General features: G+C 41.0%; 1 protein-coding gene across 10 annotated transcripts in view; it reads right to left on the bottom strand.

The window, feature by feature from the left end:
- dlg2 (discs, large homolog 2 (Drosophila)) overlaps positions 1-18,232 on the bottom strand; it is a 268,677-nt gene that overhangs the window by 132,892 nt on the left and 117,553 nt on the right. For all 10 annotated transcript variants that reach the window (XM_037118617.1, XM_037118620.1, XM_037118621.1 and 7 more), the window contains exon 5: positions 837-920. In XM_037118617.1, coding sequence (XP_036974512.1) covers positions 837-920 — 84 coding nt within the window. The remainder of the gene's footprint in view (positions 1-836; positions 921-18,232) is intronic.

The following is an 18,232-nucleotide window of genomic DNA, read 5'->3' as shown; positions in this document are numbered from 1 at the left end:
AGTTGGTAATTTGGTTTGTTAATCAATTTGACTCTCAAATGTTCGTATTTGGAGGTGGTGCCCCCAAAGTTTCACAACACAACACAACACAACACTGAGAAATGACCATGGACTGCAACTGACACAGCCAATGAAAGCATATGAGAGGGCTTCAAAATTAGTATGGTTATCCTAGTGCTGTGTCCATCCCATAATCACTACAATTAATTATGTTAATTTTCCATTGTGTATTACGTACACAAGCAGTACATATGAAAATAATGTTTCTAGTTTGTTTTTTTGGGATTCTTTGATATCATTTTTTATTTAAAAGGATCACAAGAAGAAATTTCACTTAATACATTTTTCACTGCTTTGGGGTTTTGTGAAATATGTTGAAGGGAGATTTGTTTACCCCAACTAAGTGATCCCATCCTTGTTTTGTAACGCTATGGATAAGCATTGTGGATTAAATTCCCTGCAAACACTAAACTTTTGGAACAACAGTGCATGTCTGTACAGGTGGCTGAAACAATAAAGAAGTTTTATGTTTTACAAATCATCCAGTATGCTACAACCGGGCACTGATACTAAACAGATTCACATGGCACAAAATGGATCCCTGGTAAAGGAGTAAAAAGTTAACATAATTAATGGACAATATAGCAATAAAAAAGATGGTCATGACAATGGTTTTTGAGTGTGTTGTGACCCAGTGAACACATGATGGAGTGACTGAGCTTAAGATGTTTTAACATGGTGAAGTCTCCTTTTAACATCTAACCATGAGTTGTGAAATCACTAATTAATATGAATGTGTCACTTATCATGACGTTCCCTCTCCTCCCCTCTCTCACCCAGGGGGCGTTCATCAAGGCAGGGTTCATGCAGGGTGGGGGCTGGCCGTTGTGGGGTGACCCCTGTACTGCTGGTGGCCTGTTCTGGAGAGAGCAACAGGACCATATGTAACCACTACAGGCAAAACCAACAGGAGTCACTGAAAATTAAGTCTATAAGAAAACCAATCATGTCAGAGATCCCAAGCATACAACCAGCAGGAGGCTTAGAAGCCCATTCAGAGGTAATAGCAGATACATCAGTGTAGGTGGTTGTATTATTGTGTACCATCAAAAAAGATGTAAGTACATGCAGGATGGATGTGGTCAGGGTGAGCACAAACTGAAACACATGCAAACACAGAGACAGACAGAGACACAGTCAGTCATCCAATGACACAGTTAAAACAGTTGTTTTTAGTTTTTTTGTAACTACAGAATGACACAATTTGTATCAACACAAACATCTCTACAATTTCTCCATTAGAGAATACAATGGAGTAACAGTCATCATGGCATTCCACATTTTAACCAAAAAGAGGATTAGTACAGCAGCACTAGTTATATTATTTTTAAGTCAGAGGCTCACTTCAGCTGAGTTGTAAACCAACTGGAACCAACATTCTCATTTTCTACTCATAATTACAGTAGTCATTTTAAACACATAATAAACAAAATTAAATGTGACCCTGCACAGGAGAAGTCAATACATTCATTCATTAACAGTAACAGCATATCCTTTACAGGGTCGGGGGTACTGGAGCTGCCTCTTAGCTGACACTGGTAGAGTGGCAGGTTTCACCCTAGACAAGTCGCTAGCTCATCACAGACTAGACATAGGGACAAAAAAAACATTCACACTCAAATTCACACCTACATGCAATTTAGATTGACCACTTAGCCTTAACTGAGAAAATGCAAGCAGCACACAGAAAGGCCCTACTGAGTTTCAAACCCAGGACCCTCTTCCTATGAGGCAACAGTGCTTGTCTGTAAAGGTGGCTGAAACAATAAATAAGTTTTGTTTTACAAAGAATCCATTATGCTACAGCCGGGCATTGGAAACACATTGCCACAGTGTTGTGATAATTTATATACAGACGTTTTCTTAATATCAAAAAGGAGTAACTCCTACATATCTAAAAAATTACTCTCGAGGGGTGAATTTGTATGTAACACTGTTTTTGACTTCATGTCTTATAGGTTCATTATCATACAAATCTGTCGGCTCTAGCTAGCTAACAGGACATATGGAATTCCACTGAGAAATGACAGCTAATAGCAGTTTCAACAGTGACCCAGCCAACAGTGGAGTCTAAGATATCACAGCCTACCTTATATAAAGACAAACTTTTCAAATGTAAAAAACAAACAAAAACAAAAACGCTGGAATGCCATTGTTAATGCTATTAATACATATTGGAAATGTGAAAAAAAATATGAAAAGTCAGCAAGAGGAAAAAAATAATTGCTCAGGTGTTCAGCTAACAAAATCTTAAACACTCTGGTGTTGACAGCTCCATTCAGCCATTGTCAAGATGAAGGAAGAAAATATGAAGTTTTCTGTATGCAGGGCACACTAGACATCATTGCGCTGCTGCTTGTTTGGAGGGGATTATCAGGGCACAGATAAGAACTTCATTCAAGTTACTGAATCTCTGTAAGCACGCTGTGATTACTGCCTTCTAACACGACCAATCAAAAGATGGCAGCAAGAGATACAGTACTGCACTGACAATGCAAGGGTGGATTGGATGCAGGACAAAGCATGGACAAACTGTCCATTTATCACTTAACACATCTCTAATATAGTTTGAGTAAAAACACCTGATACCAAGAAGAACACAGTGTTTCCATTGGTTTTCTTTTGCAATCTTGTGTTTCTTCTGCAGATAAGGTGCTACTGTACCAGTTGGAGCTTAGGAAATACTACATATTGTGTGCTCCTCTGTTGGCACTATACACTTGAATCTCATTGTCAAAAATATTTGCCTTGTCTTGAATCAGTCAATGTGGTTTCTAGCAGTAATTCTAAGATCTATATTGTAGTCAACTGGACCTGTTTCAGTTTCTAGTAGAAGCAGTAACCAAACTCATACATAAGTTTACCTAGATGTAAATGCAGTTTTATTGTGATGGTGCCCTCACTTCAGTCTCTGCTCAGCCTGCAACCCATGTGTCTCTGCATTGCTATTAATTCTCAGCTGATGACTATTGCAGTCAATGAAAGTTCTGAAATCTGATCACCAACAAGTCAGACTGATTCCTCTGGACATATAGTACACGTGCAGAAGTGCACACACGCACGCACGCACGCTCACACACACACACACACACACACACACACACACACACACACACACACACACACACACACACACACACACACACACACACACACACACACACACCTTCCGTTCTCTCAAGAGACATGAACACAAGGAGGCCTAAAGCAGTGTCTGCTTTCAGGCTGTATAGGCACTTCCCAAACGCAGATGTTTGCATTGGGGTGTTTCTACATGGGCAAGGAGTCATGTGTCTGCAGCAAGCTTTCCACAGCAAAATTAATGAGCAAGAGGAGAGGGTCTTACAGTTTTTTTCAGTGACTAACAAGCGTTTGTCCAATCAGTTAACACATTTTCGAAGCTCTAAACACAATTAGCACAGCATCGGACTTCTGTGGCCATACCATTCACACATTTCATGTCGTTTTCACACAATATGCAGTCAGTGAACACATTTCCACAATGCTTACATTTTCTTAAGAGACACGCGATACCTCCCAACAAAATTATGGATTGTTTTTGTATTATTTACAAATGTTAACACACAACATGCCACAATAGCAAAAACAATACTCCAAACCTTAGATACAGTATAAAATCCTCTACTTCTGCACTGATATAAGTTCAAAAACAATATATCTCAGCTGATAATGAACTAGCAATTGAATAATTGACACACAGCTGATTTATGTGGGGTAAATTGGGCCAACTACAGCTGATTCCAATGATTTCAGCTGCATTGATAACTATAAAAGGAGGACTTTGAGGAGTGATTTCTCTTGGAAGCAGTAAAAAGAAAAACATTGTAATGTCTGGACGAGGAAGAGTACGAAGGAGAGGTGCAGGTGTAGTGAGAGGTGTAGTGAGGGGGGCAGGTGTAGGAGCAGGCCCAAGGAGAGGGCAAGGTAGGGGTATAAGAATGCGTGGTGGTGGCATTCCAAGGGCTACAAGAACGGTAGTCAGTGATGAAATTCGTGCCACTATCATTGACCATGTCATCAACCATGGTCTTTCACTAAGAGAGGCTGGTGAAAGAGTGCAGCCCAATGTGAGGCGGTCAACAGTTGCCTCCATTGTACGCATTTTTCGACAAACCAACAGGTATGTATTGCATTTTACATGGATTATTTGTATTCTCACTTGACATGTCAATACAGTAAGGCCATACAGAAACGCTAACATAGAATTTTTTGTCCCTCTAAAGGATGCAACGTCTTCCTCCCTCTGGGGGAAGAGGAAAGCTCCTCAATAATGATCAAGAGCTTGCCATTGTGGAAATGGTAGTTGCAAATAATGCAATAAAACTCCATGAACTGCAAACTCGGATTGTAGAAGACAATGACATGTTTGAAAATGTTGACAGTATCAGCCTCACAACAATTGCACGGACATTATCCAAACACAGAGTGCGGATGAAGCAGCTCTACACTGTTCCCTTTGAGAGGAATAGTGAAAGAGTCAAAGAGCTACGGCAACAATACATCCAGGTATAGTGAATATTCAATTCAATCTTCAATTCTAAAAGCTTTGCACTTTGCAAGCAGGTAACCTAGACAGTACAGCACTGTAATTGGTTACAGCATAGTATGGTGTACAGTAATGACATGATTTGCATTTGAAACTTTGTTTCAGAGAGTTATGGAATTGGAGGCCAACCAGGCACCTCATGAGTTCATCTACCTTGATGAGGTGGGATTCAATCTGGCCAAAAGGTGTCGTCGTGGACGAAATGTTATTGGACAAAGGGCCACAGCTGATGTGCCAGGACAGAGAGGGGCAAACATAACAATGTGTGCGGCGATTTCAAACGCAGGATTGCTGCTTCACAGATGTCAGGTTGGACCCTACAATACAGAGCGCCTCCTTGCCTTTCTTGATGATCTCCACCATCACCTCATCCCACAGCAGAATCAAGAAGGTGAAAACATGAGGACCTTTGTGATCATCTGGGACAATGTGGCATTCCATCATTCCCAAGCAATTACAGCATGGTTTGAAGCCCACCCAAGACTAGTGCGTCTGTTCCTTCCACCCTATTCACCTTTCCTCAACCCCATAGAGGAGTTCTTTTCTGCTTGGAGGTGGAAGGTTTATGACCATCAGCCACATGACCAGATGTCCCTCCTTGAAGCCATGGATGCTGGCTGCAGGGAAATCACAGCTGATAACTGCCAAGGGTGGATCCGTCATACTAAACGCTTTTATCCCAGGTGCATTGCCTTGGATAATATCAGATGCGATGTTGATGAAAACATGTGGCCTAACCCTGAAGACCGCAGAGATTAGATAATTACTTTAGAAATGTTGTGCTTTTATTATTTTGAGCTTTTTGCATTTTTTTCTTTTTCAGAATGTTCTTTTGTGTTTCATGGATATTTTGTTCACTTTACTGTAAGCAGTACTGTAAAAGTGTTCTGTTCTATCCCACTGTAAACAGTACCTATATCTACTGTACCTCTTGTAGTAAACAGTAAATGAATAAAAAAATGATTTGGTTTTTAGTGGAATGCTTTTACATACAGTTCCCAACCAGGAAATTTAGTGTAGAAATGTTGTATTGCATGTTTTACATGCAAATATCTGTAAAACTGAAACAAACACAAGTCTATGCAGTAATATCAACAATAGCCAGTGTTTTGAAGCCTGGTGTACTTTGACTGACTGCATGTACCTTCTGAAGTGAAAACAAGTGTTATTCTTTGACAACATAATGTCATTGTGGGTCAGATTTCCAGTGTTTTGGTAAAGTTAGTTTGTACAGAGAAAGGTGTGTTCTATTTTGAAATGAAGAGTTAGTATATATTTAACAATATGTGTTTTTGAGAAGAAAATTATCCATTTGGCCAATTGTGCTTTGTAGGTGTGAGTCTGTGTTAAGAGTTTAGAAAAAGTATCAGAAGTATGGGTGAGTGCTTGTTAGCGACTGAAAAAAACTGTATTGGACAAAGGGCCACAGCTGATGTGCCAGGACAGAGAGGGGCAAACATAACAATGTGTGCGGCGATTTCAAACGCAGGATTGCTGCTTCACAGATGTCAGGTTGGACCCTACAATACAGAGCGCCTCCTTGCCTTTCTTGATGATCTCCACCATCACCTCATCCCACAGCAGAATCAAGAAGGTGAAAACATGAGGACCTTTGTGATCATCTGGGACAATGTGGCATTCCATCATTCCCAAGCAATTACAGCATGGTTTGAAGCCCACCCAAGACTAGTGCGTCTGTTCCTTCCACCCTATTCACCTTTCCTCAACCCCATAGAGGAGTTCTTTTCTGCTTGGAGGTGGAAGGTTTATGACCATCAGCCACATGACCAGATGTCCCTCCTTGAAGCCATGGATGCTGGCTGCAGGGAAATCACAGCTGATAACTGCCAAGGGTGGATCCGTCATACTAAACGCTTTTATCCCAGGTGCATTGCCTTGGATAATATCAGATGCGATGTTGATGAAAACATGTGGCCTAACCCTGAAGACCGCAGAGATTAGATAATTACTTTAGAAATGTTGTGCTTTTATTATTTTGAGCTTTTTGCATTTTTTTTCTTTTTCAGAATGTTCTTTTGTGTTTCATGGATATTTTGTTCACTTTACTGTAAGCAGTACTGTAAAAGTGTTCTGTTCTATCCCACTGTAAACAGTACCTATATCTACTGTACCTCTTGTAGTAAACAGTAAATGAATAAAAACATGATTTGGTTTTTAGTGGAATGCTTTTACATACAGTTCCCAACCAGGAAATTTAGTGTAGAAATGTTGTATTGCATGTTTTACATGCAAATATCTGTAAAACTGAAACAAACACAAGTCTATGCAGTAATATCAACAATAGCCAGTGTTTTGAAGCCTGGTGTACTTTGACTGACTGCATGTACCTTCTGAAGTGAAAACAAGTGTTATTCTTTGACAACATAATGTCATTGTGGGTCAGATTTCCAGTGTTTTGGTAAAGTTAGTTTGTACAGAGAAAGGTGTGTTCTATTTTGAAATGAAGAGTTAGTATATATTTAACAATATGTGTTTTTGAGAAGAAAATTATCCATTTGGCCAATTGTGCTTTGTAGGTGTGAGTCTGTGTTAAGAGTTTAGAAAAAGTATCAGAAGTATGGGTGAGTGCTTGTTAGCGACTGAAAAAAACTGTAATATAAAAACTCCAAGCACACCATAGTACTATTCTTGTAGTCAACAGTTCAAGGAACATGACTGCTGGGTAAGCCCAGTGCATGTATTATGAAAAGCTGTGGGATTCTTCCCCTGAAGAACCATTCTACCTGTTTATTTGTTATAGCTGCCAATGACAATGCACAATAAACAAACAGCTACCACTGGATGAACATTAATAATGTCCAGGCCCTATCAAAATTAATTCTTAACTGTGCACTCACATTGGTGCAACAACACTGGCTGACATATTCCCTGTCAGACTGGGATAAAACAGACAATTGGCTTTTAAGAATAAAGGATTGGATATGTGATCATATGATATCATACCACTGCCATCTCTGGCAATAATGGACAAATTGACAGCTTGACTTATTATTAGGGCCAATATTCACAATTCTTCTGATCATCAGTATCTGTTTTTTTGTCTTTGAATGCTGATGATATAAATCAATTCATCTACATTCAATAGAGATGTAACGATAAATCAAATTTCACGATATCGCAACAAAAAATGTCATAATTCATCTCTGCCTCACCACTCTGTACCTGCCTGCTTCAATTTGCTAATCAGACACACCCCTCTCATAAAGCTAACCCCACTCACCTATGCTCTCAGATCTGCTCTGGCTGCATTTAAGCCCCAGCTCCACACTCACTCATTGTTCTCGATGCTTGCACTAGACTCTCCAGCGTTCCTCTGCCTGATCTCTCGGTTTTGACACTGCTTGCCTTCGACTATCCTGCCTCACCGATCCTGGAAATCACCTCAGCCTTACGTCCCCGACCACGATCCTCGTCTGTCCCTTTCTGGGTTCTGCCTGTCTGCTCCATGGGGACCATGGGGGCGATCCTGGGATGGAATCCTACTTGTCATCAGGTCTGTCTTAAGCAAGCCACCTCTTCCCAGTCATCTACCTGTTCCAGTCCTGCTTCAGATATGTCGAGGGTCCCCACCGAATGCCTAGATTTCCAAGAGGTCTTCAGCAAAGCCAAAGCAACCTCTCTTGCCCTGCATAGACCCTACGACTACAGCCTGGCCTGTCTCCTTTCTGGGGCACGTCATAAGGAGGAGGACCGTCCAGATGGACTCTGCCAAGGTCTCTTCTGTCACCTCCTGGCCCACTCTGGACTCCTGTAAGCAGCCTCAAGATTTCCAGTCAGCCAAGAGACTGAACTCCTGCCAGGCACGGTGGTCACTCTTCCTGACCAGATTCAACTTCTCCCTCTCATATCGGCCAGGGTCCCACAACATCAAACCTGATGCCTTCCCAGATTGCAAAAGACATTAATTCAATGTTGGATTTTGGTCAGACTGATTATTTTTGTCTATGTTGATGCAATGTTTAATCACAGATAACATTTCAACATTTGAAAAACTGTTGTTGAATCAGTGTAGTATAGATGATGATTTTTCAATGCTGAAATGCCCTACAATTAATCAACATCGTTTCAATAGCCACATTCACACTGGCTTTTGGGTGTGGCTTTAGTACACCGATTCTGCCTCCATCTCAGTGTGAATCTATCAGAGGCAGCGAGGTGTGAAATTTCTCTCTGGCCCTGATCCGCCTATGGAGGTAGTATCAGGACTGTATTATTGGAGAACCGAACAAGTGTGAATGGTGTGGCTGCAGGTTTTTGTTCCAACCAGTCAAGAGCACACAGTTTGAACAATCAAGTTTCTGAAGACTGAGATAATTTGATTAAATGATTCAAGTCTGGTGTGCTGCTGCTTTGTTGAAAAGAAAACCTGCAGCCACACCAGCCCTTTATGGAATAGTTTGGACATGCCTGCTTTAAAGCTACTGTGCTCTTATGTTCAGTTCATATTGAACTGGGGTCCTATTTGTAATGTTTGTGTCCCCTGGATTTTCAGGGCAAAGGTAGCCAGATAATTCATTGAGATGTTTGTTCATGTTGAACTGTGGTCTCTTTTCTGAAGGACAATTGCCATGTTTGTGTCCCCTGGAGTTTCGGGGCAAATAGATAATTCTCCACCTAAGCCAGGCAGGAAACCTGATGAAAGATGAAAAGGTGTGTGGTAAAAGAAAACAAATAAATAATAATAAATAAAAGTACAAAAGTGTAATTGCTTTTGAATATTTAATCAATAACTAATTAAATGATGGTCTATTTTATTAGGGTTTTTTTTTTTGTTCTTGGAGCATGCAGTAAAGCAGCTGTTCTCAACCTTTTTTTCTTAAAAAGAATTGTAATATAATCTAATGGGGTTTTTAATGAGGCATATTAAAAACATACAAAATGTAACTGTCACAATTATTTGTGTAATTATTCAATGATTTGTTATTTTAAATGTTGATCATAGTAAGCACTTTCAATGTATATTTCAATATCTGACATCAATGCTGATTACAATCTTCAGCCTGACAATCTCAATGTTGATTCAATCAAATTTTGCTATCTGGGTTGTCTCAGCAGTTCCAGGAAGAGGAGAGGGAGGCTGGTGATCCTGATACCATTCTTCCAGCCTCACGTCTCATCACCACACTTACCTGGGAGGTGGAGGAGAGGGTCAGAGCCGCCATCCAGGACCAGCCCAGACCCAGTTCCTGTCCACCAGAACACCTGTACATTCCACCTGACCTCCGGTCCAACATCAATGAGGTCCACTCTGGCTGAGGATATTCAGAGCTTCATCAATGCCTGCCCCCTCTGCAACCAACATAAACGCTCCAAGTGCCTGCTGGTCTTCTGCACCCACTACGGCTACCTCATCGCCCATGGTCTCACATCTCCATGGACTTTGTCACCAGTCTACCACTGTCCAGCAGCAACACCACCATTCTGACCGTGTTGGACCAGTTTAGCAAGATGACCCACTTCGTGCCCCCGCCTAACCTCCCTTCAACCAAGGGGACTGCTAAACTGTTGCTGAAACATGTGGTCCGTCTCCATGGCATCCCAGTGGATTTGGTTTCTGATCAGGGCCCCCAGTTTGCCTCTGTTTTCTGGAGAGAATTCTGCTCACCCCAGGGGGCCACCATCAGTCTCTCGTCAGGATAACATCCCCAGTCCAATGGTCAGTCAGAGCACAAGAATCAGGAGATGGAGACGGCACTCCTCTGCATGACATCACAATTCCCATTGTCTTGGTCCAAACAGCTCCTGTGGGTGGAATACTCCCACAACACCCTGACCAGTTCTGCCACAGGCCTCTCTCCCTTCCAGTGTATCTATGGCTACCAGCCACCTGTGTTCCCGACCCTAGAGAGAGAGAGACTTCATCCGCCGCTGCCACAGGACCTGGATCCGAGCTCGAGCTGCCCTCCTCAAAGCTACTGGTCGCTATGCCTCTGCCTCCAACCGCCACTGCTCCCAGGCTCCAGAATATCAGCTAGGTCAAAAGGTTTGGCTCTCCACCCGTGACCTTCTTCTGAGGATGGAGTCATAGAAGCTGGCCCCTTGCTTCATTGGTCCCTTTGAGGTTGTCAAGATCATCAAACTGGCAGCGGTGAGACTCAAACTCCCCATCCCACCTCCTCCACCTCATCGTTTCATCGACGGAGGTCTCACCTACACGGCCTGCAGTCTCCTGCCCTTTTCTGTGTTCACCTGTGTCATTTTAGTTAATCAGCCCTTGTGTATTTAGTCAGTGAGCTCATTGCATTCTTTGTCTGTCTGTCCCTGTGGTATATTTCTGGCTTTTGTTCCTCAGTTTTTGTTTCTATTTGCTGATGTCATTCTTGGTTTATACTTTGCTTTTTGTTTGTACTTTGTTTAGCTTTTGTGTTTGGTCTTTGCATTTTGGTATTTTTGCTGTTTGAGGGTTTTATGGTTTTGTGTTGGAGGAAACAGCCAGCGAGGAGTGGGGAGGGAGAACTAGACAGAAATATTCTTCTACTTCCTCATTTTCAAAAGGCCATGTTTATTGCTGCTGCCTCTTTCTATTAGACATGAGTACTCCTGCACAATAAGTTGAATTCATATGGTGTCACAAGCGCTTAATGCATTTAGGAGTGAGTAAACCTACCAGGGTACTTTGGTGTGAAAATGCATATAGGTTGGCAGGTCTCAACTACCCTAGCAGGAAGACATGGAACAGTATTTACAGGCTGGGCACACTGCATGCCTGTGTACTGCGTGGTGGCTGTGTTACTGAGCTGCTGTTTGTGTGGCTCCTGCCTGCCCTTTCTATACCATTTATATGGAGTCTGACTTTGATAATCATCTATAAATATGTTGACGTGATTTTCTGTTGCCTCACTGAAAGAGCGAGAAAGCTGGAGGCGATACGAGAGGGAGAGAAAGTGAAAGTTAAAGAAACAAAGAAAAGGAATGAAATTGCCCCTCACCCGCTGGCATGATGTCAATATGACTGTCACATTACAGGTTGATTTTGTTGAGAATTGCATGCATGCTGTGGTAGAAATAGGCATGACTTAAAATCTCTAGATTACATGACGCAGTGCTTGACGTCTAAGGTATCCAGTGTGAACGGTCGAACCTGTCAATATGGACGCCAACATGGAAAGCGAGAGGTAACACCACACAGCAGCACTGTACACACAACCCGTGTGCCTAGCCTGTAAGGCTGATCTGCTGCTTTATACAAGTTTAAATGTCTGTTACGGCCCAGAAGTAGACAAAAACAAAGACTCGAACAAAAAGAGGCCATATAACATATGAAGGATGCAGCACAGTCAATTGCAATACTTTTATTTAATAAACGCAAACTGTCATAACCAGACCCAAGATAAGAAAAATAAGTAAACAACTTCCCCCACGACTGTCGCATGTGGGGGAACCTCCCAACTAAGGCTGCCTAAGCTTTTAAGAGAAAAACAAAAGGTATAAAAACAGGACTACCAGGAACTCAAACCCAAATTAAAACAACAAAGCCTTGACGCTCCAACAGGCCAGGGAACTGAACCCAAACTCAAATCAGGAACAAAGGGGAAAACTGCAAAAGACTGCGCGGCCTCCCTCCTCCGGCATCCCACCTGTAATGAGACAGAGAGAGTGCCGTTCTGCTGCCCCCTTTTACCTGCTTATGTGATTGCCCACAACTCCAGTGTTTCTTTCTTCTGAACCTGTTGAACAATCAGCCTTGTATGTAGCAGCTGCCATGTGATAAATTGTGTCAAACAAACACATGAAATTGATGATAAATGATTTCTAAACCGTGCACTTTTTTGTTATTCCAATATTTAACATTCCTATGAGATTTTTCAAGTCAAGTCAACATGTAATTAAGCCTAATGTCACAAAGCAGGCCTCAAATGGCTGGTCATGTCACTATGAACAACTAATAAGCATAGATTTAGCAAAATATTTGCTACAACAACGTAATTTAAAAAAAAAAAAAAAAAAAAAAAATCAGCAAGACATTAAAATGTACAGATGTCAAAACAGCGCATATATATGAGAACACATATACACCAATCAGCCACAACATCAAAAGGTCTAACAGGTGGAGTGATAAAATGAATAATCTTGTTACAATGCATGTTTGACTGGGAAACATTTGGTACTAGCATTCATATTGATGCCAGTTGACATGCACCAACCACCTAAATACTGTTGCAGACTAAGCACACCCCCTAAAGGCAACAACACTCCCTGATGACAGTGGCACCCCCAGCAAGACAATACATCCTAGCATACTGAAAAGATTGCTCTGGATTTGCTGGAGAAACTTGACAAAATCTCAAGGTAGTTCTCCAAATCAGTCATGTAAAAATATGACAAATCTTGGCAACGTTTCGAAGGTGGAAATATGTAATCTATGTAGTCCTGTTTATGTATTCTTCAAAAGAGAGTATTCCTGACACAGGGGTTTGTGAAATTATGGAACCAGCTACATTCAGTTTGAGGTCAAAGTAATTATCTATGACCTGGTTTTGATAAAACCAAAGTGTTATTAACACGAAACTGGGAACCTAGTTTGTATCTATTCAATAGTGGACCAAGAGGCAACATGTAGATAGTGAGGACAAGAAACGTGCAGCAAAGTTTTGCAGTACATATAGGCTTATCTGGTTTCAGTGTCAACAGCTGATGTTAAACCCTTAATACACCAACAGCCAACAGTGGAATTGCTATTATGAGGTAAATTGTGCTTTGGACCATGTCTATTGTACCAATCCAAGGCCATTTGACCTCAAGCCTGTCCATCCATCCAGGCCTTCAAGCCCAGTGAACAACAATATACTGTGTGAGAGAATCACTACAGCACTGGGTAAATTAGTCCCTGCTCTGCTTACACAACTATATTAGATGACTGTGAAGCATGACTGGGGATTTGTTGGGTTTGCATTATGCATGAAGTTAAAATACATTCTGTTCTTATCTTTTTTTTCTGAGCTCACTGAACCACTGTATTGCTTAACTTACTTGGTTTACTGAGATCAGTTGTTTTTTGATAAAAAGGGGTCATTAAGACTACTGATAAAGCGTTTCAAAACTCTATTTTTTTCTATTTCTATTTTCTATCTATTTCTCATTTGTTACCTTCTAAAATGTCACAAATTTTTTCGATACGTTGAAGTTGCTGACAATAATAACACTGAGGGCCATTTACAACTCTGAAAGGTTCCATTCCAATGCTATCAAAACGCAAATTGATGCTTTAAATATGCCTGAAACCTTGGAATGAAACCAGAACTATGTAAATTGCATAATAATTATTGGCAAATACTATAGTATGCACAAATGACTATATGAACAATAACAATAAAACACACGTCGGAGCTAGTTCTTCTATTTTAGAAAAGGATGATGAGATGCCGCAATAGCGTATTTCTCTATTGTTATACTACTGTTCCTTTGGACAGTTATGTAATTTTTTATAGATAGTGCTATATTGTGCTGATAGACCATCACTTTCTACATCTCCGTCCAGTTATCCAATTTGAGTATATTAAGTGGGCTATAACAGTTATCCTGTGAAGTCTTAAGGGCACAGCGTGTTTGTCCAGCCGCTTTCAGGTCTTCAAACTGCTTCGCTTTTGAAGAAATGCTAGTGTTATACCTCATTTGGCATCTTATATTTAACAACTGACATTCAGATTCTGTCATTACAGAGAGAGAGACCCTGCAAGGTAGTTAGTTAGTGTAACATGCTTCCCCTCTGCGTGCCAGGACGTGCAACCGTGGCTGATGATTGGTCTCCTGCCTTTCCAGGTGAAAATGGCCTGGGTGATTATGGATAACCAATCAGAGGGGTAGGGCACTAGGCTCTGTCTCTTTCTCCCTCCATTCCAGCTGCTGACCAGAGATGCAGTCCCCAGCTCAAACAGTCCTGGTGGGCTGGTCCGGGAGGCTGCCCAGCCCATCAGTTTGTTTGTTTTGGAGGGTTTCCCCTTTGTTTGGGTTGCTGTTCATTTAAGAACTTCTTCTTCTTTAAACTGCAACTTTACGTGGTTGTTTATGTTAGACCTCTTTTGGTGTACCTCTTTAATGGGGTCATAACAGCTGTCTGTTGTTGTCAGGGTGCCTCAGTGATGGCCAATTAGGACAAAACAAACAGATGTACTTCAGTGTGAATTATGTTTGGCTCTTCTCTTCAGACCTGCCATGACTTTATGTTATCACCTACAAAACACTGATCTTGGACCATGGAATAAGCATTATGTCATTTAGCCATGGTACTTCTTGGTGATCAACAGAAACAATTCATTCATTTTCTCCTCCTGTTGTGTGATGCCTCTGATTGTGAGGGTTTGTAGTATGTTTTAGCTGTGGAGGCTGCACGGTCTGAGCTGTGTACAAAGAGTAACCACTCATTTGTGGTGCTGTCATGCTCCACTGAGAGAATCCCTCTCCTCTGATGTTCACTACTGCCCTAACCAGCAGAATTAAGATTAGATGGAAATGTGAGGTGGCATGACCGAGGGCCCATTCAGAACCTCTGCATAGATTCAGTTTGGAATCTCCTAGCGGTTGTGTGCACTGACCTCTTTCTGTGGCTTTATATACCTACTATTAGACTCTCTTCCCCCATTCTCTGCTACAGTCCTAATTCCTACAGACAGAAGGAGGGAGAGCTGAGCTATGGGAAAAAGGGAGCACCTGCCTCCTGCTTTTCTTGCTTTTACAGTCAAACATACACATTTCTGTTGTCATCTAGTGTTTTTTAGGTTCAATGTGTTGGGCTCTTTTTGTTTGGATTTTTGTTTTTACAGTCCATGGTTAATGTGCCTCACTGTTATTCATGGGATTAGATTATTCCTATAGGTCAAAACAGATCAAGTTCTACTTTAGTTGATGTATGTTCATTTTTTTTATCATTTTCATACAATTATGTATTGCACATAAGTACTTCTGTTGAGATAATAGTTGGTGGGCTAGAATGAAAATCTAATTTTCAGGTGCTGTATATAAGTGTCTGTTTGTGTAACAACAGTAAATGTAATTACAGAGCCATTCAAGCAATATTCAACTCAAGTGGTCTAACTACAGATCTTCAAAAACAGAAACAGTGATAACATTTTCTAATAACGTCATTTTAAAATTACACTGCAGACATAGAAGGGGAGAGGCACTTTTGTGAAAGATGCATGAATCCGCTTAGCCTGTTTTTTTTTCTTTTTCTGACACTGCAAAGTAATTCTCCAATGACAGCAAAAAATAGCAAAAGAGAATTAAAGTAGAGGTCTGAGTGACCGCAATGAACAATTTGACTCTTTAAGCTGAATTACAGTCAAACGAAATGCGCACACACATTTGAAGCAATTGGAAGGAACAAGTAATGATTATCAAGTATATGAAGCCACAGAAACTTCATAGTCCTTTGTCTAATTTCTTTTAAATAAAACACTAGTTAGGACAAAACATTAGTTCACTGCAACACACTGTCCCATATGAGAGTTACTCCTGGATTAAAGCAACTCCAAGTGGACACACTACTTTGTTGTGCTCTCTGGTGGGGGCCTTTTGAATCACGACGTTGCGGCTGTACAGGGCTCACTTAGTACTAATAAATGACTACCATGTGCACATATTATCAACATTGCTCATTCAGTTGATAAATATTATGTCTTTCAAATTTTACTTGCGTTACAGCAGACATGCTATCACATTAAACTAGGCTACTACACCAAAATTGGCGTAATTATGCAGGGTTTTAAATGCAGGTAAAACCAGCTAAAAATAGATGTTTTACTTTTTCACATCACCATCAGTTTGTCTTTCTGTTGCATTATCTTTGTGTGTGTGTGTATCCACCTCACGTTTGCTATCAAGAATGTGATGGAAAAACATATTAAATAGGGGTGGGAATCACATTGTACCAGCATTTACCAGCTTGCTTTACATAATTAAACTTGCAACATTTCAGTGCTTTGAAGTAACTTGTATATTGCAAACCAGAGCACATTTCAGTTCATCCTCAAAAATGCATGTTCTTCTTCATGAACAGCAGCTGATCAGCATGATCAGAGGTGAGTGTGCTTCCCTGAGTGGTGAATAGCATCAGAATGAGTCTTGTGTATCCCTCGTTTTGTAGGACTTACAAGTGCTTATCTCACTTGTTATCAATACAATTCTCATGTAGAACCTCCGTATCCCTGCACATTAGCGCAACTGGGCAACAGGTGATCCACGAGCAGTGAAATACAGTGCGAGGCCCAGTTTCTGGACGGGGGGTATACTTTTGATGCAAACGAAACTTAACAATTTCAGACACAGACCATAGAACCTCCGTATCTCTACGCATAAGTGTAACTGTGTAGGGATACGGAGATTCTAAGGTTGAGAAGATGTAGTGCCAAATGAAAGGCAGGTCTGACGGCAATGTAAAACATGTGTGAATTTTCTCTATACAACGTACACTTGAATTGATTTTTTCAGGTGAGCCTTGTTTTAGTTGGTTAAATTTCGCTTTTTCTCTGGACCCCATTCACTGCAGTACAAAGCTGAGCGTCTGGGCTGGAGCGGCTCTCTGCTTCTCCAAACTGAGGCTGCACTGATCGGTGATTATGGTAGGGAACAGATCGACTATAGATTTGTACTTTATATGACCCCACCTCAAAAAAACATGAACTATCCCTTTAAGTTCATCCACCTCAGGTGAGCACATTTCTCTTTGCAGACTGGAGTGCATCTTCAGCCTTTCCTCTCATCTCATCATAAAGAGCTGGGATAGCTTTTTCGGTGAATCATTTTCTGCTTGGCATTTCATACTTGCAAAAACCCTTATCTTGGACCATGCTGTACACTTGGGGGTCCTACCAATAAACCCAGTGATGGACTCCGCAGTACTGGCAGCCCTTAACTTCCACTATAAACATTGCATTAGCAGGGAAATCTGTTTAGAGTGCTTTATTTTATGAATCAAAATATCTTTATTTGGTGCCAATGTATCAATACAGTTATCGCACAAGGAAGGACTACATATTGCTGTAACCATATTATGTCCCACTCCACACTCCACTTTTAAAAAGGAATTATCAATAGAATTCTGTAAACACATTTTTCCAGAGCTGATAATGGTAGTTGCTAAACAGTGACACATATTACTTCTTGAGAGTTTCACATGTGCAGTTCTGATCAGGTAGCTGACAAGCACAGAAGCCAGTAACAATGGTTATTTTTCAAATATCTTTTACCTCAGTCTCTCTTTTGAAGTTAGCACTGACTGTTCAGGTGTGGCTTTAGCAAAAATGGATGGAATAGTATAAACGAGCTAATGGCCTCAACTTCAACACACAAATATGAGCATGTTTACTTGGGTGTTGTGTTCTCATCACAGTTGATTGAATCACGTGTGAAATTAAAACAAAAATATTGAAAATTGCTCTATCACGATGTTGTGGAAAGTGAGAAAACAATCCTAGATCCATGCCTTTATCTGGATCTGCACCAACAGTAAATGCTTTCTACTCTGGGCTGAGACCCAGCCTTTCATAATAAATTCCTACCACTCCTTTTAAATTATTGTAAAGCACATGCAGGCAATGGCATAGTTTCAGCCGTAGTTTCATGTGTCAATGTTAGCTCACCACAGCA

This window comes from Acanthopagrus latus, chromosome 13 (assembly GCF_904848185.1).
Source record: "Acanthopagrus latus isolate v.2019 chromosome 13, fAcaLat1.1, whole genome shotgun sequence".
NCBI lineage: Eukaryota > Metazoa > Chordata > Actinopteri > Spariformes > Sparidae > Acanthopagrus > Acanthopagrus latus.
Note: the sequence above shows the minus strand (reverse complement) of the source record. Positions and strands in the feature narration are given on the sequence as shown.